The sequence below is a fragment of the Zonotrichia leucophrys genome, chromosome 5 (assembly GCF_028769735.1).
Source record: "Zonotrichia leucophrys gambelii isolate GWCS_2022_RI chromosome 5, RI_Zleu_2.0, whole genome shotgun sequence".
Classification (NCBI taxonomy): Eukaryota; Metazoa; Chordata; class Aves; order Passeriformes; family Passerellidae; genus Zonotrichia; species Zonotrichia leucophrys.
Window position 1 is genome coordinate 4,688,777 of NC_088175.1, and position 24,490 is coordinate 4,713,266.

Genomic DNA, 24,490 nt, shown 5'->3' on the forward strand with positions numbered 1-24,490 from the left:
ACCTCCTGCATGTTTCCCACTGAAATATATTCTTTATTACAGCACACCATACAGCAGTTTTGTGCCTGTAGACTGCTAATTGTTCTTGTCTTAGTTAATTCCTACTTTCAAGATATATTTATCGTTTCTTGAGGCCCATTACCAAAATCTCAATAGTAGGGTAAACCAAGGCAAAGAGGGGGAAAAAAGAAAAGAGATGACAGGGAAATGCCTGTTTTTTCTTTGGGTATAACCCAAGTCAGAGCTCTAGGGAGAAACAGAAATTCTGAATTAGCACTGCACTATGTTTTGCTTAAATATAATTTTCAAGTTCTTTTTTTATTCCTGACAGATTTACATCCAAAAGGTGGATACTATGAATATGCATAAAGAAAGTTAAGTGAAAAGAAAGCAGCACAAATCATTTTAAAATGTTCCAAAGTTAGCAGATAAGAACTTGCATTTTAATCTACCTGTATTTTCACAGTTCAAAAGAAAATGTAAACAGCTAAAAAGCAGAGAGGGACAAGAACATACCAGTTCTGAAAGGCAAAGACCAAGAAGTCCAGAAACCATTTGTAACTGTCATAGCACCTTGACTCTAAAACTTAGGCTGTCACTTCCCATGAGTATGGCTTCCTATCATCAACTACAGTTTTATTTTAAAATTAATGTTTTGTACACACTGTTCATTCTACATTACCATTTCTGCTATGGCTCTTATTGCATCTATGTCACCCAGTTTAGCTGCAGCACAAGCCAAAGGTGGAATTAATGCATCTCGTACGGCTTCCAACTCCTGCAAAACAAATAAAATTAAACATTTAATATCAGCCTCGCCTCTAATGCGATTGACACCCAAGTCATAAAAACACTGCCCTTGCTTTCATGTAAAGTTCCAAATTAGTCATTTGTATGTTTAGAAATGGTAGCATTTAGTTCTTGGAAGGAAAGAAGTCTTGTGCATTTTGTCAGTCACACATCCATAAGATTTATACTCCTCTCTGGCAACACTACAAGTACCTGATATCTTTATAAACCATTTAAGGTGCACAAACTAATTGCCATCTCTGTACTGCCATAGCTACACATCAGTACAGTAGGAGAAACAGTGCTGGGGGGAGTTGGAAAAGACCATATCTTCAAGACTGGATCAATTTTATTCATGTTATTCCTCAGATATTTGTGTAACCTGTACTTTCAAACCTACACTGACAAGCCTCCTAGGCCCCTAAATATTCTCCCCATTCCTCATGCTTACTAAAGAAGAATTAAAGAATACATTCAGTATTCATTAGTTAATAAAAATCCCATCCTCCCTGAACCCAAGTCAAGAGAAAAGTGAGTATTTGTATAACCAGTACTTTATTATCTAATGTATATTTATATTATATTTTCTAATTGGGCGGGACTACACACCACAAATTACACTTGTGTAATGCTTCCTTAGTATCAGCTTTCTATGACTGCATGTACAATTAAGCTGTTTTACCCATTATTATTTGGATTGCTCCAAACTGTCAATACATTTGACCACAAAAATATAAAGCAATTCTTCATATCATTGATACCCTGAATTAGAGCATCTGTCTGAGGCTTGTTATTGCAACCAGCCAGCCAAGAAAGTAATCCCAAGAGGGGGCTACAAAGGAGGGGGGAAAAACATTAATATGTTTTTAATTAAAAACATTTTAGTTATAGAATTGTCATTGTGTCCTTTCTCCCTAACTCCATATTCCAATTTTCTTTCAGCTTTGCTGTTCATCTTTTATCCAGGCTTATTTAACTCAGTTTACAGCTTTACATTATACCAATTTTAAATATTTAAGTATATACCTCCTTGCTGCTGATACTTAGAGATTTGGCAATCACTTGAATAAACTTGCTATCTCTCAAAGAGATCTTGGCTCCTGTGGGTACAACAGTCATTTCTCCTCTTAGATTCTCACTCAGCATCTGAAAAGCAAGCAATCAAACCCTTTGTTAGCAGAGGAAAAAAATGGTGGTAGCCTAATAAAAAAACCTTATAATCAAGTTAGAAAACTGTTTGGAGGAATTATGGAAACTAATTGAATGCAGACAAAGGATTAAAGAAATAGTTACTGTCCCATGCAGACTGCACGTTTTAAAAGACAAAGGAGGGAGAGAGACAGGCAAACAAAACTTTCTTCCAAAGCAAAGAAAACCAAAATAAGCACATAACAAAACACCCCAAATTTTAGAATATGCGGACAAAAGTTCCCTAGTGGGGTAAGCTGCAGCCTGCTTAAAACACAAAGATAATGAGTAATGAGCAGAGTGAGGCTTAAGACCAGAATATTCTGAAATGCTGCTGCCTCTTGCCAGCATTCACAAACCTCAGGACTCCTACACAGACTGTGTACATAGACCTCAAAACAAAGCCCAGTGCTGCCTGTAGACAGTCATGTATTTCCATGGGTTTCCAAACAGCTCCATTAGCCCTGATTTTGTTACAATTTGGACATAGATCCAGCTTTGAATCAGAAAATCTACAGCAGTAGCACTCATTCAGTATCCAAACAGGCATGTAACAGTTTGCAGGATGGGTGCCTCCAATATAACTGGGAAAAAAACCCAAATCAAAATGTAAAAAGGTCAGCCAATTCATGTGTAGAAAGTACTTGAATAGGGCAATAAAGAAATGAAAATACTCTAAATGACAGACTCTGGGAAACTTGGAGAACACAGATAGAAGCCAGTCATCAAGAAAAATCAACTAGTTTCTTCAATTCTGACCATTTTACACACTGGCATTCATTCAGGAAAGGTTGCTGATGCAGCTATAAAGCACATAGTTATTTCAATTAGAATTTTAAAAAGCAGGATTGTGAAAGTTTGCAAGAAACAGATGTGATGTTGGCAGGAGGAATGCCCCAGGTTTACTTATGTCTAGGCATGCCCTTTATTAAAAAAAAAACCCTCCAAGAGCTGACAACACCACAGCTGTCTGCTGGAAGAGTCCCATATACATGTAACTCAGAGGATACCAATGCTTTGGCACACTTTTAGAATTTGACAGGTTGAGATCATTGCTTTACACAGGTAACCTTAGCAATTGGCACCTGTGCTAAATGCACCCAGTGCAAAACCCTGTGTGCTTATTCAGTCCTACCAGCTCTTCAGACATTTGTATGTGTCTGGGGGCACATTCCTTGCTCTTCATGTTGAAAAAGAATCCCAAAATAACCACGCCAGCTTCAGGAGAGCTTCTGTCTCTTGGGAGACTATTGTTTGGTGATATGTTTAGCTGAAGATATTGCCACAGACAACATATTTCCAGGCTTTCTTCTTCTCCTGGTCTCTATAACTCATTCCTGCCCAGGCAATGTAGCGTGCTGTTCCCTTAGTTGTGCCAGCACAATTGTTTGTGGGTCTGTACTATGATTCAAATGAGGAAACCAATCCTGCATACTCAAAGAAATTGCAAAAGTTATTTTGTTTTTCATCCCATATAAAGGAGGTCCAGCACACCACCACACAAAAACTGTGTAGCACAACCCCAAGGGCAGCACATGAAAATGCAGAATTATCTTGTGACCTGGTACCTAAAACACCTTATCATCAAATCCTCACCTGAGTTAGTCAGCTATCTCACCTCAGCAAACTGGATCTCGAATTAAGTTTTAACTCACACACCCAGACAAGACTGGGAAGGTTTCTCCTGTCCCAGGTCAAATAATCTGCTGTGCAAGATTAAAGTGAGCATTAAAAGAAACCAAGTTAGTGTGTGTGTTCCAGGGTCAGTGAGTTACCAAAGGGGTCTCAGTGAAGAGTTGGGGTTTCTGAAGTGCAAATGTGGGTACACAGTTTGTGGTAACTGGGAGTGGGGCTGGGCCCAGCCTCACCCCCAGTGGGTACAGCTGTGAAAGCAGGTGAGCAGCACTGACAGCAATGAGCCCTGGAGTGCCCAGGGGCACTGACCAACCACCAAAGGGAGCAGAGGGCACACAGGTGCAGTGCATGAACATGAGGGGGATAAAAGGCTGGGCTAAAGAACAAGAAGAGTGGCTGCTTTAAGCTTTCTGAAATTGTATGGTGATACTCTGTGTGTTATGGCCCTCTCAGCTCCATCACAAATGCACAAACACATCTAACACCCCTGCTCCTCACAGCACTGTGTCACCTGCCAGGCACATCCTTGCACAGAGCATGTTCTGGGCATCCTCACCAAAGACACAGTTCCTCCTTATTTCTCAGCTTAAGCAAACAACTGCAAGCTCAGAGGCTGTAACTGTGTCTAAGCACAGTGAGTGGTACTTTCAGCCACTACACTTAGCTTCACAGGTATCCAAATATGTTTGTCTCAAGTGCTGCTACTGGTTGGAAGATGTGGAGCATGAAATAATGATCAGGTTATTATGGTTTTAATAAAAACAAAGCACCATCATGAAATACACATGTGCCTGCGGTGTTAAGTGTGGAGAGTGACTCATCATGATGTCATCTCCCAAAGTGTCAGGATTAAGATTTCACTACATCCAAGCACAGAAATTCATGCATTCCTGCAGAATGCTGCTCCCTTATCTAATTCATAGCTATATGCTCCTTGTATTAAAGGAACACAATAAACAGCTATTTAACCTGCAGGAAAAAAAGCCTTGATTAAGCAACCAAAGAACAGTAAGAACATTTTTAAAGGGACTCTGATTTTAAAAAGAGTTACAATTGATTCTAGAATAATCCTCTACTTTTTATGTATTATAAAGTGCATCTCCTCTTAGAGAAATAAAATCTAATACTGTTATGAGTAATGCTGTAAAGGAAGAGGCTGTAGGCAATATTTATTTTCAGAATAAGCTTTGTGTGAATGAGTCTGGGATGAAATCTTCACCACACTAAGATCAGTGACAAGATCTTTGCTGACTTCAGTAGGGTTGGGATTTTGTCTCTCATAAGAACTTCCACATAGAGTTTTCAGTACAAAGTGTCCAAGTTAGACTCCTAACACTTAAACATGGCATTTTTATGGCTCAGTTATGATCTTCACCTGACTTATGCAGAAAATTCTCTTCTCTCCCTATCTTCATACATTTGTTTGCTTAATGCTCCCTTCCATAAGATAAAAACCAAAAACATGGGCTGTTCACATTACAGTTCTGGAACCAACTGCTTTTAAATGCAAGAGAAGCTCAAGGCATGAAGCTAAGCAGAAGTTAGCACAGTAGATGTGAAACTTAAAGTCTTTCAAGGTCACACTGAAATATTTACCTGCTTCTTCTCCTCCCAGCTAAGGTTTCCCTTGCTGAGTGTGTATGACAGTTTAGTTAGGGCTGCCTCTGGTGTCATATCACCTCCAGGAATTACTCCAGCATCAGCAAGAATCTGAATAAAAGGGAACAATGATTCTAATTAGCATTCAGAAATACCTGCACATGCAGAAAAGGTGTTTGGAAGATGAGTGGCTACACAGAATGCAGTGTGCAGCCAAGCCTCCACTCTCTTGCTCCTCCTACTGCCACTGTAATTTTTGTACTTTTAGTTATCAAATACCAAGCAAATACTAGAGCAACCTGAATAAAGATGACTTTTACTTTAAATTCCTTTTCCTGCAATAGCACTGAAGAATTCCACCAAATGCTTGCCACGGTCGCTTACCATGCTAAAAGGGAAAGGTTACAGGTCTGTATCAGCTATCTGCAGAGTTGTCAGATTCCCTTTATTGAAAAGCTGCAGTTACTCTGTTTTAACCCAGTGGCATTTTGAACACTGCCAAGTAGGCTGTTCTCACACAGACATATTTACCATTCTTTTATGGGGCATTGCTTTGGATGAATTCCAGCACTACAACGTGCTCACAGCGGGAGTGCTTTCAGATTCTTGCAGGCTGTGCTAGCAGTGTATGATTTAGAAGATACAACTAAAATATGTAATTTACACAGTTCTGACAAGAACAACTGAAAAAGATGACCTTTTAACTTATCTTTCTGGTAGTTAAAAAATAAAATGTCTGAACAAAAGCAAAAATAAGAAGGATCTTTGCTATGATCAGCAAGCCTTGTAAGTGTACAAGACAGCAAAGACAAAGGAGATTTCAGATCTCTTGTCATTAAACTGTACCTGGGCAAATCACAGATCCCCTTCTTTGCCATAATGTGATGCCTCACAGTAAAGCATCATGAACTAGGTTCTTTGCACAGCATTTTCCTTTTAAATACCTTGTATACAAGCTTCAGATTCAAAACATGTTGTGGCTTAACTAATATTTTCAGCAAGATACAGAGCCTTAATTAGCTCATTAACCACCTCTGGGAGACCCAGAGTAACATTTTTTTAAAGTCCCATGGGAAACCATATACAGAGAAGGTGAGAAATACTTTCTGTCCTGCAGAGCTAACCAAAGAACAGTTAGGGCTTTTTCAGTGGGTTTGTGAAAGAGCAGGAGGAAGGGATTTCCCAGCTTCCTTCCTATACCTAAAGCCCCCTCAGTTACAAGTTTCTACTGTGTAGATGGATCAGAGGCCAGACATTCAGTTAATTAAAACAAACACTTCAAGGGAAGCCAGGGACTCAGCTGACCTACCTGACTAGCTCAAATGAGTCAAAACTGGCACAGCCATATGCAGACCTTTGAAATACTTCATTTAAAGAAAAATCAAAGTAAAATTAACATTACAGCGACTTTACAGCATTCACTCATGATACTGAGCAGTTCCTCATGAAAAGGAGAAGGCAGTGAAAGAACAAGTGTGGAGTAATTTTGTAGGACTTGCCTTGGTCAGTGATCTAAAAAGATGCCAAGAAAACAGGGCAGCCTCTAACAACTGATGCTGAAGCAACATAGAACAAACTCCATATAAAAAATGGAAGGCAGAAGGGAACACAGTCTTAAAGTGGTTCAGTAAGATCTGAGCAGAATCTTTAAGCATATCCAGAGTCCAGATCAGAGTGCAAAAAGCCATTTTAGGTGTCTACTTGGAGAATCTTATAACCAAAGCATAGGAAAGAGGTTTCCTTCTTTTTTCCATAAATTTTAGCAGTTCATTTCAAGCAGAAGAGCACATAAAACCTAGGGTTCATTTTCATGAATATAAATTTCAAATATAAATTTGGTGTCTTTTATTGACTTAACTGCTTTTTCCCTTCCAAGTGAGCTGTTCTATATAATCTGCAAATTCCTACAGTATTTGCTACAAAGCACAAGATCTTTGCAAAATTCACTAATTCTCAAAACATCTCCATAAAGTTATGCAAAAGTTTTACCAACATCCAAATCATTGCCCAAATCAGAAAATAGCAAGTTTAGGTACTAATATAAAGAAAGTCTTAGAATATCCATTTGTATTGGATACTCAAAACAGTCCTTGTGCAAATATTATCTAAAGCTGTGTGAAAACCAAAGCTAAAAGAGGCAGGTTTCAGCACCAGCCCAGGGTATTTAGGTTTGCCAGGCAGTCAAAGGAGAGGCTGGCTCTGCCAGACGGGTGGTTGCTCCCAACAAAACCAGGTGTCCAAGGCAGAGGCATGAGTCACCCTCTGCTAGTGCTTCTTGGCTATTTAATATCTGGTCCTTTTCTAAAGGCCAGTTAAACCAGCTTCCCTCACACTAATATATGCAGCACATATTCTTATACAGCTCTTATTAGTCCCAGTGATGTCGTGTTTTGGAACACAACTTGTGGTAGAAACACACTACAAAATTCCCTGAATATTAACAGTATGTACACAAAACCTACTTTAAGCCAGCCCTTGTGGGTTAAACTAAACTGATTTCCATTCTTCAATACAGACAATTCCTTAGATACTGTTCTCCAATCTCACCCTGAATTCAGTTGTACTACCAGTCAAATAAAGAACTGGGATTTGGAATATTGCTTGCATCTACAGGCTTTCTTCATGCTCCTACATTGTAGCTAAGCAACTGTTATCCTATCAAATACTACTCTATTTGATCATCTGACCCCTAAGCTAGCTTTTAGCTCAATAGAATCCCTCTGAGAGAGATACTACAGATCTAATGCAAAGTATCCTGGAGTGCTGCACATGACAGGAGTGAGCAATCACTAATTTGGGATTTGAGCTGCCTGTTTTGACTATTCAGAACAGGAGTAACAGGATATTGTTTATAGATATGTGTTTAAATGCTTCCAGCTTAAGATATTTCAGATGTAGTTATTTTATGAGCAACAACTTTATAGTTAATAAACCTGGTTTTATAGGCTGGGACTAGTGGAAGTTTAAAGGCAGTGTCAGTGGGATGTTTGCTTTGCACAGCAGTGGGGAATGACCTGGCCTGTAGCATAGACTGTTTTCACAGCCCCACGCAAGCACTGTGTGCAGTTCAGGATCACCACTTTGCGTTCAGCCGCTTTCCTCAGCTCCTCCAGCAGATCTTCCCTCTTGTCTGGGGCATTGCCACTGCCATAAGTTTCCAGTACTATGCCCTCAATGGGAGGCTGAAGAAATGCTCTGACCTGGTTAAAAACAAGACAGGGAACAGAGAAAAACAGGTATGTTTAGGTTATCCTTAAAATTTTCACATATGGCACAGCATTTTTAAAAGTGGTCTATTCCTGCTATAGTCTTACACACTCTCATGCCTTACAGTCTTCTTACACCCTTCTGTGCTTCCTTTTGCAAAAACTGAGACTGTAAAAAAAGCTTTTTAAAAATTAGACTTTTCCTCTCTGGCTTCCTTTAAAATTTCTGGAGGGTTAGATTTTAAAAGAAACTGTTTTGTACAGTCATTAGCTGATGTGAAAAAAGATGCTATTGATCAAGTGCTGTACTGTTGCACCACTGTTTGGTGCAACAAAAAGGTACAGTTACACTTATGAAATAAATGTTGAATTATTAACTGAGATTAGAACTCCACACCCCTCCCCAGATTTTTTTTGCTTTAGCAAAGAGTTCAGTTAACCAATGTCTGCCTAAGAGACAGAGCATTCCACCTTTCAGCAAAGAACATTCTAACAAAGCATGAAGTTTTTTTAACCCCAAACCAAATTGATTTAACTCAGAGACACTTATATACCCCAGGCCAGTTGACACTGAAGTAGATATTGTGCCTCACTGTAAGAGAATGCTGTCAGAGAATGCCTAGCAAAGTCCCCTTCCTAGAAAGATGTATTTTCAACAACCTAGATATTTCCTTGCTGATCACATATGCTAAATGCTATACACTGTAAACCCCCATGAGGATAACTATGCAGTTGGTGTTTTATTGCAAATATACCACCCCTCTGTCTTTCCATCTGTTCATATTCACCTAAAAAGAATAGTGATATAATTGGGGAGTGCTGCTTAAACTACTGGATTCAATTTAAGAAGGCAAGAGCCACAAAAGACCTGTCAATTTAATGGAATTAATATTAGACAAAAACTTAAAGACCAATTTACCTAAAATCACAGTCTGCAAAATAATTTCTAAAGGCAAAAAAATTGCACTTCTCATTTTCAGCAGCAAAATCCCACTTTTCATTTTCAGCTCTGTATGAATGCTGAGGGTCATGTGAACCATCAGTGTGAGACAAAATGAACCTTGGAAAAAAAAAAAAAGCTGTAGAAATAATCACACTCCACCCACCATATTGTCTATTCTTTGACAAGATATATATTAATAGGCCTCAATATGCACCAGGATAATATTTTCCTAGTCACTGTAGCTTGCAGCTGTCTAGAAAACCACACTTGACCTATTTATGAGTCCTGATAAGAAATTAATTTTAAGTTCCAGAACCCAAGCAGTTTATAAAAAAGATATTTGAAAACCTTTTATCATTTATGGCATAAGGAAATAGTCTTTGAATGCCCTGATATTTCAAAAAAATGCTTATCAGAAGAAGACAGATTCTTTCCCTTTCCTCCAAACCCCAACCACTGCTCCAAACAATGCAGCTTTCCTACAAGTATTTGAGCATCACTTCAGCCATTCCCAAAGTGAAGTGGGGACACTTACAGCAGCAGCTGTGATTCCTGGGAAGATCCTCAGAAGACCAACATTCCTGTTCATATTGGTGTGAACTCGGAATTTCTTTGTGGTGTTGGCTCTCCAAACCGTTTCCCAGTTTACTGTTAAGAGAAGAGGCCTTTTTAATTTAATATTAAGACATGCTATTAAGTACACTTGTAGTACTTGATTCTCTTAAAACTCTGTTTTTAAAACTGTTCTTAGGCAGGGAATTCATGAAAGACAACACACTTTTTAAAGAGGAAATGAAGGCTCATTTAAGACAGAAGAATTAGCAGCTGGTCTGGCATAGGTGAAATATTTACTTGTCATACACTGACCTGAACTTCACTGTTATGGAGTTGGCCTGATACAAGCCTGGATTCATGTTTGAAAACCAGACCTTGATCTTCTCAGATGTGAGAGATGACAAATGCAGTTACTGTTGCTGCTAATCACCTCCAGAGTTTATTAGGTAGTTATTAATGATTAAATAAAATAGCAAGGATTCAATTAACTCTGATTATACATTTAGAGCCAGAAGCCAGCTGTTTAACTAATAGTTTGTTTGTGTTGCATTATTAGAAGCCAAGTCATGCATTATTGATTTCAAAATTTTACTACTTCAGTGTAGGAGTGCAGCATTGGTAACGCTGACGGCTCCTACAAGGTAGGGGAAGAGCTTCAACAAACAGCAGCCAACAGCTCAGAACATTGTGCCTCCATGAAGACAGATCATGCTGTAAAGCTGCCTGTTTTCCCTTCATGAGCTAAGCTTTTGAGATTTTGGAGAAACTCCCAAACAGCAAGACAGATAAAAGATCTGCGTGCATAATACCGACTTGCTCTCAGCCATGCAGAGAGTTACTCACACCAATTACGGTTGCAATTTCTTGCAATCAGCAGACAGCCACTTCCAAAAAAAAACCAAAAAAACCAAGAATAAATTTAAAAGCCTCAATTGAAGCCTGCTTTATTGCCACACTACCAGAGATACTAAAAACTACACAATCCATTAAGTCAGGACAAAAAATAGCATTCTCCTATAAGACTCTATGAACTTTTCTTCCCTGCCAGCAGCTAGAGTCTCTTCTTTCTAAAAACTGCCATAATCCATTAACCAGGTCACAAGCAGTTGGCCTGGCATTTTTTTTTTTATCCATCCAGTCACACTTCAGCACATGGATTCCTACTGCCCCGGGAGTGGGAGAACAGAAATATAAACCATTTCTGCAGCTTCCTTCTTTCTGATAAGCTGTCCAGCATGATTCTGAAACCACCTGGCTTAGTAGCTATCCAAGTAGCTCTCAAAGGCCTCCAAGAGCTTTCCAGAACCATTTAGAGACCTGCAGGAGGAACCAGAGAAGTGCAGAGCCTGTGCACTTGTTCTGCATGAGGTTCATGGGCCTGGCTAAGCACATTCAACATGAGCACTGTGCTTTAAGAAGCAGCACGGTTTAGCAATAAATCCATTCCTTAAGCCTTCTAAAAATAGGTTAACTCTTTAAAAGCAGCCTCCATTATAAGAAGGGGTGGCAATAAAATTGTACCACAGCTTGCTTTTCTTTCATCCTCCATAAGGTAGGAGTCCCTGCCAAAACTTCACAAATGCATTCTACTACGTTTGGCAACTGTGAGCATCCCTGATGCCTGCAACCAACTTGAAGAATGAGCTGAGGAAACCTGCCTTGGCATGGAGCACTAACACACTGCCAAAAACAGAAGACCAAGGAAAGAGATCAGAGGACAGGTTCAGAAGTCAGACCTACACCAGGCCTATACCTGTACTCTTGGAGTACGCTCTACCAAATAACATCTCCAAGATAAATTTAATGCATGCAGACATAGTATAGTGATGTAATTCCAAATTATATTAAAAAGAAGATAAAGATTGCCCTTCCCCTGAGTTAGCATTCGCTTGGTCATGAACCTCGTCAGCCTACATAACGTGTTTGCTGCTGCAGACTCCACAGATGTCAGTTTTTCATTTGCCAAACAAGTCTAAAAGGCAGAACAAAAGGCAAATGTGATGCAAAAGCCAAAGAAAAACAAATATACATAGAATTAATCTCAGATTTACTCAGAACTGCTGTGAGTGAAGCAGAACACCATGCAGGGGAAAAAAGAAATTAGAACACACCCTTTGCATCCTCTATCCCAAAAGGAACATTATTTATTTCACATAGGTAAGTTCAAGCATCTTCATTGTACTGAATAAACCAGCTGTCTTGCTGTGTCATGTCACACAGCAATCTTTTTTTGTTAAGTCAAAGAGCCCAAGAACATAAGAACAACTAACAGTTCTTAAGTAAGAAACTCATATACAAGCAAGTGAAGTGCAAAAAACTGCATCTCTTGGTGTTCACAACTTTTTTTTATCTTATGGATAAGAGTGATTAATTAGGGATACTCAGTTTTGGCACAGCACAGAAAACTGTAACCTGCTCTGACTTGGGTGGCCTGTGCTTGTGAAGAGTTTAACTGATACAGCACAGTGCATCATGTAGATGTGGATGAAAAAGTGAGGAACAAACACAAGCTAGCTACTGGTGTGGCACAGCAGAAAGAACATTTCTAAAGCAGTGTACATAACATAAAGAAGTAATGGCTATTTACAAACTAAACTCATAATGGCTTGGGATAGGTTGCTCTATTCAGGGAGACTGCATTCAAGATATAAAGGCCTTCTGTTTACTCTTCCAAATCAAACCATCACATAAACAATAGTCTGATATTTCCAATCTCCCTCTCCATACCAAACACTAAAGCCTCTTATCCTGGGGTGACTTTATGATGGTTGTATCATACTGCCAAATTACTGCCAAAAAATTGCATCCTTATCTTATGCAGCTTTATTCACACACAAACACAAAATATGGTGATTGGGTTAGTGCAAGAAAAAAAAACAGCCTGACTTAAAATAAAAGTAACTCTACACAGATCAGAAAGCAGAAAATCCCCCTGCTGTTAACACAGCGCAGGTTTCAACTTATAACAGGAGAGCAGCAACTCAGAGTGACACCTCCCTTAGGAGTGGTGACTGAATTCCAGGTTATGAAATCAAACAAGAAATACAGCTTTTCTTGATTGCAGAGCTGCAGACAAACAGCAGTGCCCTCCTCTCATCTCTCTCTGCAGGGCTATGGGTGAGCCCTGCCATTATATAAACTGCCCCAGAGTTCCCTGTGATTCACAGCAGCAGCAGTGAGGGGTGGGGAGCACAGGCCAACCCATGGCTGCAAACTCCTGCAGGAGGCAAACGAGCACAGACCCAATTTCTTGGCAGTCTGTGATAAAACAGTCAACATACATCTTTGGGAATTAGTATTTCAACTGACTGGTGTCATTGCAACAGCCAAGATGCCTGCTTAGAAGGGAGCAGGGATGGGGACCAGAAGCACTCCAGTGAAGAGAGCTGGGATATGCCTTCACACACAAATGACCTGGGCTTTCTATATAAATAACCAACCAAGATGCACACTGTGCCAGTGCCTAACAGCTTCTCTCTAATGAGATCTGTGGGTAGATGAGCCCAAAAGGGCCTTCTGACTGTGTGCTGCTGTGCCACATCTGCTCACACAATCCCACAGGCTCTGTCCCCTGCACAGGTTGTCTTTCATTGCATGGTCCCACACATGTGCACCACTCCAGAAGTTACATGCATGTGGGATGAAATAATTCCAGCCACAGAAACAAAGCAAATTTCATGTGTGCTTCATTAGAACAATCAAGAATAAAGCAATCAATTACAAAATATACTGAGAATCTTTACAGATCTCAAGAGAAATAGTCTTCCTTGTTTCTCCTGTTTTCAAAATATAGGAGAAATCAGGTAATGTATTTTACCTGATAAGCTTTGAGATTTTAGAAATATTTCTTATCATTTCCATACTGTCCATTTCATACAGAGATTTCTAATTCTGTTGCCAAAGTATTTCCCATCAGCACTGTGTTTCTTACTCAGGAGAGGGCTAGAATTTTTTCATTTCTTACAGGATTTTCTTGTGCTAAGTTGAAAGGCCCAAGGAGGTCGATGCACTTTCTTATCTAGAACTGGGTAACACAACTCCTAGGCATTGCTAACACAGCTAAGGATCTGGCTGAGAACACAGCCAGTTACAGGATTAAAAATCCACTGGGAGCCTCATCTAAAAAGGGAACAGGATAAGAAATGGATATCATAAATGAAGCAGAGAACTGGAAGGGTAAGGGAGGGAAGAGGACTAAGCTTCTCCCTCTCCTCTCTAGCTCTGAAGCAGACTGTTGCCTTTATATGCTTTGGTGAGCCATGAACAGAATGTCTTATTCCTGTGCACCAGCCCATGATCCCACTTTGCTCCCCACTTCCTCACCCTCTCCCCTTCTGCTTCCCTGGAATTTTCATTCCCAGCTTTGTTAGAACCAGGGAGCCTGAGGAAGAGTTTCTGCACATGGCCTGCTCCTCCTGGCATCCTTAGGCTGCTCTCTAGAATGCTGAATCAGCCAGAGTCAGCCCTGTCTACAGGAGGATTAAGATATATTATATAAAGTAATTTGGGAAAAAAAAAAGTTAAAAGATGCTAGATTTGTTTGGTTTGTTTTTAAAAACCCAAGTGGTTCCTTGTCTACATGAAAGCTTCATGCAAGGACTGTACAAGCAAACTCAAGGGAGACAGAGATGTTTCAAACAATTACTTTGGACAAAATAAAGCAGCACCAGTAGATTGCCCTTACTATAAACTATGTTCTTTCAAAATGAAACAATCCTTCAATAGTGACACCGTCATCTTGGATAAATGATGCTACTCTAACTGGGTAATCAACTGAGGCAAATAAAAATAGAGCCTATCACACCATCAGTTTTTAAATCAGAAATCCCCACTGATCCCAATGAGGCATTTACTGAAAAGATAATGGGTCCCAATATGGGCCAAGGGAAGTGCTTAATAACATTCTCATTTTTCTACTCTAGACAAGGAATCACAAAACAATTCATTCAAATCCAAGAGAGGAATAGCCTGCAATTTGCAGCTTGATTTCATTATTGATCAGTCAGTAAACGGAATTTATTCATACCCTGTTTGATGCAGTTCATAAAAACCTAAGAAAGAAGATTCTCCCCGGTTTACTGCAACAATCAACTGACAGCACTTCTGCTGATTTCAGAGACATCCTATTTGACACAGCACAACAGTGGCACACTCTCTGCCTGAGAGATGTCTTACAGGCAACTACAGTACTTCACAGGCTTCCTCAGTTTGTGTCTGGCTGTGGCAAACTTTGATCCTGAAACTTTGTTAAGTGACTCCCAGTCATTAGGTGGAAGGGAGATGTTTATTTTTCCAGATTGCAGAGTGCCTTTCTCTAGAAGCAGAATCCATTCAGAATGGCACGTTGCATGGTACAGGGCTAGGTCTCCTACTGCCACTAATGGCACTTGGTTGAAGAATTCAGAAACTGTTCCCATTTTTTTTTCTAATAATGGAGACTGTCACCAAGTCTACTCCTTTTTAATACCTATTCTATACAAAAGCAGCTCACATGTTTTTTAAAACTGTACTTTAGTATGTTTGCTGGCAGCTCCTCATTTGGCTAGATTCCAAATGTGCCTCTCTTCTCCAAAGAAAGAGTGTCATTTATCCAAGAACATTTAAAAACTTTGCAAATGGTACTGAAACCCTCAGGTAGTTTTTCCCCTTCTTAGGAATCAGACACATAAAAATTACAAGGAGCCTGAGTAAGTTTGGGGGAAAAAAACCCTTTTTAGGTCTGTGGCTATCAGTGTGTTTGCAGTTCAGGCAGGTCCTAAATATCCAGTAAAACATCTTACACAATGACATGCAACAGAGAATCTGTTTAAGCTGGAAGCACTCTGCAATGACTTTTTTCCCCGATTTCAGAGCACAGCATGGTCATTAATGAGATGAAACTCTTTGTTCTTTCAGTCCAAACTCCCTCATTTTATCTTTGGAGCAAGCTTTTTTCTGACACAGGGGCAAACTTCCCTCAGGTTAATCTGGATCTTTACTCAAAGTCAGCCTAGCTCACATCTATATTCAACAGATAAATGCAGTTGAGTCACAAAGTCTCAGCCTTACTAATATTTAAACAGGTTCAGAGCAGATGAAGTGAAGTCAAGCTAGAGGACTTTCAAAGATATTTGACTTTAAAAAAGACGTTTCAACTACACAAGCACAGGTTCTTTTCAGCTACAGTTCTATTGCATGCAGCATAAATTACATGGCTTAAGAGATGATGTTGCTTACTTGTAATATCAACCTCAGCATTTGCAAGTGGAGGCAGGTTAGGTGAGGAAAAGGCATTGAAACTCCCAGCATCCACCTTAGTCACCCTATTTCCCCTGTACAGTTTATTATAAAAATACAGGCACACCTGCAAGACAAGTAAAGAAACAGGTCTATGAATAAGCCAGTAATTAAAAGATGCAGTAGATAAATACTGTAGTCCGTCCTTTATGAAGTGTTTTCTAAATCTTTAAAGCAACTCAGAGGCTAGTAGATGTTTACAAGTCTAACCCTTTCAAAAAGTGTTGGCACTTCTGTCACACATTGGTTTAAGAATTTAAGAACAAAATTAGGTTCAAGTTAAGAGCTAACTAGTTTCATAATCCTCTCATGAGGCTTACTCTAGGAGACAGCAAATTTGCCTGAGTCCACTTCAGAGATGGAGAAAAGAAACAGTGTGAGCTTTTTAATAAATTCATCAGTTATATATAAATTCAGTGTCCAAAACATAACAAAAGGCCTGGTGAAAATGAGGATAACTTCCAAAAGTTACCATGCATTATGTTCCTTCTCAAGTCTATTAAAGTTTGTCAATTTGAAGGAAGAGAGATACCTCAGAGCTGTTATCAGTTATGAAGATCTTGGCCAGTCAGCTGTTGCTGTTGTCTTCAAGAACTGGCTTTGGAAGCATGGCAGATGTAAAATAAGGTGTAACCTGCCCCATTTTCTCCCTGAGTTTTGAGCTGCACAGCACAAACAGCATGGTACTGAGACTATGGAGGTACCTCCAGGTGTACCACTCTCGACACTTCCATCTTCAGGAACACAGCTAGAAGACACTCCTACCAGTTCTATAGTGACTGGAGAAGTTCAAGGTAACATTCAATTAAAAAACATACTTCCAGGTACATTTCAGACTTGAGAGTCTTTCTGGATTGTGTATGGGCAAACGGAATATGACCAATGTGAGAACAGCACATGCTTTGCCATGCAAGCACTGTTACCTCAGTTGGAATCCATTCATCTTCCTGATTAAGTACAATTCCTGACTGCCTACCAGATATTTAGTGAGTGTTTGTGCCCTAGAGGGAGAAATGCAGGTTCTGAGATGGTCATCCCAGCAAACAGACCTCAGGAATCACGAACTGGCCAGCCATCAGCAGTGCCCCCAGAAGGTTGTCTCGGCCGTCATTCTGCAGCTCATAAATGGGCACCTGAAGAGCAGAGACTGGAATTACACCCTGGCCCTTATGTAAAGCCCACACAGCAGAAAAAATGAGTCCAACTTATGCAATACAAATACATGAATAATTTATGTAACAATGATTTATGGCAAAAAAAAGTTTTCCTTCTTCGCCCAAACTATTTTAGACTGCAGCAGATGGCGAGACTTCTCTCTCTGCTTAACAGAATTTTGTAATTTAAGTGCTTAAAAACCAACACAGAGATTTTTCTAATGTGATTAACAATACTAACAGCGGTTCAAAAAAAATATAAAAACTAGCAAGTAGGCATAGTTTAAAGTGACTGAGCATAGGAGAAGTGATGATAGAGAGAACATACAGAACTGTCACTACGGGCTTCACAACAGCTCTCTTGCACCATCTTTCCTCATAGCATAGCAAAACTGAGCCAGCAGGTTATTACTGACAGAAAAGGGCAAGATTAAAAACAGAAATTTAGTCTGCTGAGTGATGATTTCCATGCCTTTTCAGACTGCCTCTTTATTAAAAGAGAGTGCTTCTTTCAGCAATTATTAAAAAAGAAAATCACATGCTCCCTTGCTGGATCATATGTCAGATAGATCTCCAAGCAATAAAACCAAAAAGAAAGCAAAACCTTGACTGATGTATCAGACTAGGCTGCTCCATGTCAAGACAGCAAGTGGGAGCCTACTCCTTCCTAGACTTTTGTATTTTGACTTCAAATAGACCACATGTGAAAGGGAAGTTATGAGATTGGGGAGGGGAATTTTACAATGTGATGTTTCATCTTTCCTTTGTGATTAGAGCAGTATTTTACACTCAAGCAAGCTATTCTAGTAAGACAACCCCTCCCCCTCAGACAATATGCAAAGGGCTGATCTCCAGCTAAGAGAATGAAAATTAATAAATGTAGTCTTTAGAGAAAAGGAAACAGACCATATTAGATGCTTTGTGGCACAGAAATGATCAAAAATGCATCTAATGATTTAAGTTTATTTTTTTAAATTATAAAGAATGCAACAATGAGTAATGTAAGGAGAGATAACAACTGATGAAGTAAAAAATACTAAGCTTCAGGGCTTTTAAAGAAAAGAAGACAGCTGACAACCAGTGGCCACCTGAGGCTGGAAAAATGCTTCTCATATAAACCGATTAATACACAATGGCCAATGACAGGCTCTTATGTTTTTCTCTGAAGCATCTGGCCCCAGCCATAATGAACTCCTGCTCTGATTTGGTACAGAGTTGTGAAGTCATTAATGATAAAATTATGGGGCAGATCCTCAGCTGGTGAACAATCATTTCTCACTCATTTCTGTCAGCACTGTGACCATCCTCCCTGGCCAGGGGCCTGGCCTGAACTGCTAAGCTGTACAGTGATAATCAGGATACAGCCAAGTTCTGCATATAAAAACCAAAAATGAGGATTCTTGCTTCATTAATTCCATTACCTGAGATCCTGTCAGAACAATAGTTTTGCCCAGGTTCTCACACATGAAGGACAGGGCTGAAGCTGTGTACGCCATGGTATCAGTACCGTGCAGGATCACAAAGCCATCGTACTTCTCGTAGTGCTCCTGCAGGTGGAGAGACAATTTTCACACTGTTAAAGAAATGCCCTGGCACCAGCAGCTGAGGTACACAGGGCATGACTTTCACTGATGCAGGCAACAGCACAATGCCTTTACTGCACACACAACTCCTCCTAAACTTACCCTGTTTCAGTTTAAATACGATTAAGGGTTAATCGGACACTGAGCACTAGAGCCAGTAATTCTGATTATGGAACAGTCAAAGAGATTCTTCTGTGTATACATATTAATGCAGCCTTTTTAAACCAGAAGACTCCTAATTAAGAAAAGCTTAGCAATGGCTTTAAACAGGAATGTTAACATATGCAAATGAGGCGTATAGTCTGATGTCTTGTTGCCGCTTTTACTTTAGGGATTACACCATTTACAGGAACAGATTAGGCAAACCAGGGCTATCATAATGTAGGGGAAAACCCAATCCGTTTAATCCATGGCAGGCAGGCAAACCAACAGTGTCAGAGTGCCCTCTTCTGATGGAAAGCCATCCTTTCCACAGCAGAACCTAGGGGAGAGGCTTCTTGTTCATTAATGGACATTCACATGCTGGTTTTTGAGAATGCCCTTACACTATCAGGCACATGCACCATCAAAATCAATTTCATAAAAATTTTAATCCACATACAATTTCACAAATGCAAAGCCATGAATCACACTGCTCATCCTGTGACAATAGTTATCTGCTATCTGCTAAGTTATCTACTTTAAAAATGATGGACACAGCAAACACTGCAGGGAGAGACACTGATGTCTCTGATGTAACTTAGTAACATGGAAGGGATCACACAGAACTCTAAGCAGATATATGAAGTGCCAGCATGGGAAGGAAAAAAGAAGTTTAAACATGATTTCTTTTTAATTTCACTCCTCATGTTACACTAGGCACACACACTTGGCACCTCCTGATAATAAGGTCATGTCCAAACTAATTTGTAAGTTCCTACTTTCCTTTTGCTATTTCTTACTAATTTGTAGGTTCCTACATTCCTTTTGCTATTTCTTCATTGATACTCATGTCTGTCTACCTGTTGCTACCTACTGGAAGTTTCAGGGGGTTTCTGTTTATCTCTAACAACTGAGCCAACACAACTGCCAGTGCTGCAAGGTCTTTCTACAGGCCAAACTACAATGTGATGCAAAAACCATGCTGCAGCAACAAGGTAAGGAGGCTTCAAGAATGGCCAAGAAATAGCCACCTGTACTCTCTAAATCAAGTAGTTTCAGTCTTATGAACCTTATTAGATGTAAAAGAACATAGTTTAGTTTAAGGTTCATAATAGAAAAGATCAGGTTTTCAATTAAGGAGATATCCCACAGAAACATCTTGGAATGTTTTAGTCTGGAAAATCATCATCATGTTAGAGCTGTGGCAGGCAAGTGTCCAAGATGAACACAAAGTGGCAGTGTCTGTACACAACCTGGAGAGCTGAAAAGGGTTCCTTGTTGTTGCCTTCTCAGCAATTTTCATTTGGATTACACAAACTGGGCATCCAGAGAACCTGTGTACAAGTAAAAAAAAACCACTTTTTTGTGATAAAAACTAATATGCCAGTAAGGGAAAAAGGTAAATTCTCTCCTGATCAGCATGGGATTGCTGCCTTCTCTTGGCCCTGGGCTTTTCCCAGCTGCATCCCTGCATCCCTAGAGACTTTCCATGTACACACCAGCTCCATCTGTTCTTTGCCTGGGCAAGATGCATTTGATAGGACAAGCAGCCTCCCAAGTTTGGTGGTTTCAGGATGCTGAACCTTCAGCAGCATTTCCTGCATTATTGAACAGTTCAATGCATTACTAAGCGTGGTGGAAGAAGAGAATTTACACTATAAAGCTCATTATCACAGAGTGGGAGAGCAGTATCTTCCTAGCCCCACAGTTATTTATTTCTGTCAGCTATGTATGAATTCCTGGTGTGAAGCATTTAAAGTGTTTTGCAGTTTTGCTTTTTTTAAAAGCACACAGCTAAGTTCAGACAAGGGACAGGAGCACAGAAATGCTGATTTTTTTTTTTTTTTTTATTCTAGAGAAGGATGTAATGAGTTTATCTATTTATGCAGAAATATCTAGGACTTTACACATTTCCTCTGTGGGAAACCCAACCATGGCAGCAATTTTTTCTACTGGTTGTAAAGTTGAAGCTAGTCCATGTGTGCCCAGAGTAAGAAATGCATAAAGACATCAAATTATTTTCTATGTCAATAGCCAGCTATTAAGCTCTTTGAACACTCAAATGATGTGTAACTAACTAAGCAACCTTCAGCTAAGTTACCCACACCTAAGGATTTTATTCAACATTTTTGGACAGTGAATTTCAGTCAATGTTTTAGGACACATCAACCTACATATTCCACACCTTACTCAATCACAGCTGCAAATTTATTTTATTGTATGGAATTATGGCATGGCTCATCCTTGGAAGAACAATGCAACTTTAATGAATTTACAACATTTTCAAATGAAATAAAAATTCTGCAAACTTTGCAAGCACAGTACTTCTAACTTTGCAAGTCACTAATTAAGGTACTTTACACTTAAACAAATACATATTTATAGGGCTACTGAATTGTTTTATCTTCCTAAGTATACTAGATATACTGCTGGTTTTGTCTAAGTGAAAAATTAATTCTTATCCCACATCACTGTACCTCAAGTTTCTTTGCAATTTTGGCCCAGTCATCTGGTGTCATGTTGGAAGAATCAAGCAGTGGCGAGAGCTCAAGGATTGTGTAAAAAATTCTCTTGTTTTGCTTGGAGAGACTATGAAGAAAGAGAAGAAGAAAGAGAATTGGAAAAAAAACCCTTAACATTAATATCAACTCATCACTTTCGATTTTTTCTTTAAATCAGTAGTTTTTACACTTTTCCTCCCCCAAAATCTAGGTGGAAAATGTCTTAAATCTGGAAATAAAATTCCAAGTTTAGAAGCTCATGAGTTGATGTAGTTTGAAGCATAAATACCTACATTTAATGTAATAATAAATACAACTTGGGAGGCAGACATGGCTGGTTTCTGGGCTGAGAGTGCACACTGCTGGGCATGTCCAGCCTCTCATCCACCAGCACCCCTGAGTCCCTCTGGGCAGGGCTGCTCTCCATCTGTTCATCCCAGCCTGGATGGACACCAGGGCTGCCCTGACCCAGGTGCAGCACCAGCACCTGGTCTGGTTAAACCTCATGGGATTCACATGGGCCCAGTTCCTGAGCTTGCCCAGGTCCCTCTGGATGGAATCCCACCCTTCAGGGGTGTCAACAGCACCACTCAGCTTGGTGTCATCTACAAGTTTGCTGAGGCTGCTCCTGATCCCTCTATCCCTGTCATTAATGGAGATATTAAATAACACTGGTCCCAGTACAGACCCCTGAGAAATACCACTTGTCTCTGATGTCCATCATGACTCTGAGCCATTGAGCACCATCTTCTGCCTGTAACTATCCAATCAATTCCTCATCCACTGAACAATCCACCCATCAAACCCATCTCTCTACAATTTAGAGAAGGATGTTGTTGGGGACCACATTAAAAGTTTCACAGGAAGTCCCAGTAAGCTGTGCTAGCTGAAATCACCTTCCTGTCCTCCATGTTCCTTAGCAGAGCTTCTAGAAAGATCTGTTTTGTGACTTTCCCTTCCCCTCCCAGAGGGGAGGTTGACAGATCAGTGGGTCCCATGAGCTTATTTTCTATCCTTTTTGAAGTTGGGTGTAGTGTTTCCCTTTTTCAAGTCACCTGAGACTTCTAATAACATCTTAGACTCATTCCCCCATGAAGCCTCTAAGCCTGGTGCATACAGCAGAGAGAGCATTTAAACAACGTGTTTAAACTGACATCCTGTACCTATGAAGTCAGACTTCACATGGAAAACTGCCTTGCTGGATATCACATTTACACATGCTAAGAGTAGCTGTGGAAGTCAGCCGAAAATCTGTGACACAAAAGCTCTCCTGAGAATGTGCTGTTTGAATAAAACATGACATCCTGATACCAGAAACCAGCCCTGGCTTCAGCTTCTGATGCCTCTCTCTAAAAAGAGATCATGTCATTCCTCTTCCATTGACGTTACACACCGATATACAAAGTTCACAAAAATTTCTCCCCTCAGGAAGTCACAATATTTCCCAACCACCTAGTTAAAATATCACTTGGCTAGCACAAAAGACAAGATGGCAAACTGCCACAACTAACCTCCAGAAAGAGCACTCAGCAGTGCCAGAAAAACAAGACAAGTTTAGTTTTTAAACCTCAGGTTTTTTTATGTGAAGGATTGTTTTAAGCTTTTCTGGTTTTCAGGGAAAGATGTGCCAAGAGAAGTATATTCAGGACTCATACAGGCATATTAGTCTAGTTTTGTTATGTTTCTAATCCCTTAAGTATTTCAAAGTTATTCAAGCACCATGTCACAATAGAGCTCAATTTTTCTTAGGGTAGGCATCATATTTAACACAAACTGTATATTCACATAAATACTACTGCACCCAGGTGTCCATTAGTTTCTTCCTTTACTCCTTTTCCTGCTATCTGCCTTTTAAGGGGTTACTTTTAAAAGTTTTATAGAGACCTCAACACAAAGTAGAAAAAAATTCATAAACCTTTAATTTTTTTTGAATATTCCTGGTTTTCTCCATAAAGATTAATGAGTATCCATTTTTACTCATATAGAAAATGAGCTATGGCCCCATTTATTTTTTGAACAACTGTGTAAAGTAATCCTTTGTGCAAAGTTAGCATGTTTACAGGGGTGCAGTAATTCATCACAGTTAGGGAATATTTAATATTATCACACTGCCCTCTAAATAAAACCTATAAGCTTATTAACCATTGCCCAACAGTTAAGAAGCAGTGCAGATTAATTATAAGCCCATTGCTTATTATCATAATGTTGCATAAATTTGGGAAAAACAATCAGTTTTTAGGGCTTTTAAAAACAGAAGGGCCTGCAGAACTAAAGCACGAGGCCTATTCACAGATGCATTATTTACATGCTACTTTTTCAGACATATGCTGAAGATGATTCACATGGAGGTATATATAGTTTTCATAGTTTCTGTAGAATACTTGCATGTTTGCACAGCAGCAAATTAACATTAAAAAAATCCAGGAATAGACTGCCCAGAATGGTTACTTGTTGCCTAATTGTTGTGGTGTGTTTTTAGCTTCCGGGTCCCTTTCTCAGGTGTGCCAATATTCCCTTCTCCCTTCCCCCTCGCCCCTTGCTGAGTGTGCCCTGTCAATCAGGCTAACATACCAGCAAGGCGTCGTGTGGTTGGTCGATTTCAAAGGATGCTCCTCAGGCCTGGGGGACATTGGCCCGTATAGGTGTCCCTAGTCCCTTGAGACCCTGCCCCTTTCACCTGGTTGGTAGCTCACCTGTCCCCTCCCCTTCCCCTGTCCCCGAGCTTAAAAGGTTAATGAGACCATGCGGCCTCCATTCTGTTGGAGCAGTTGCCCCGGTTCAGACCTCTGTAACCATGGAATAAACATCTGGATATAACCCTCCAGCAGAATCCTCTCCTTTCTCTCTTCACCATCGCCAGAAGCTCTCTCTCCTGAGGTAAATGGAGTTCCTGACAAGCCTGGACTTGTTCAGTGCCCTG

At 39.9% G+C, this 24,490-nt stretch overlaps 1 protein-coding gene across 1 annotated transcript in view; it reads right to left on the minus strand.

Moving 5' to 3' along the window:
* Positions 1–24,490, minus strand: part of ASPG (asparaginase) — a 45,295-nt gene that overhangs the window by 15,111 nt on the left and 5,694 nt on the right. Inside the window, exons 3-11 of the mRNA XM_064714137.1 lie at positions 21,547–21,658; positions 18,767–18,892; positions 17,241–17,324; positions 16,132–16,258; positions 9,896–10,008; positions 8,226–8,411; positions 5,209–5,322; positions 1,816–1,935; positions 683–778 (exon numbers count right to left, since the gene is read on the minus strand). Of these exons, the coding sequence (XP_064570207.1) occupies positions 683–778; positions 1,816–1,935; positions 5,209–5,322; positions 8,226–8,411; positions 9,896–10,008; positions 16,132–16,258; positions 17,241–17,324; positions 18,767–18,892; positions 21,547–21,658 (1,078 nt within the window). The remainder of the gene's footprint in view (positions 1–682; positions 779–1,815; positions 1,936–5,208; positions 5,323–8,225; positions 8,412–9,895; positions 10,009–16,131; positions 16,259–17,240; positions 17,325–18,766; positions 18,893–21,546; positions 21,659–24,490) is intronic.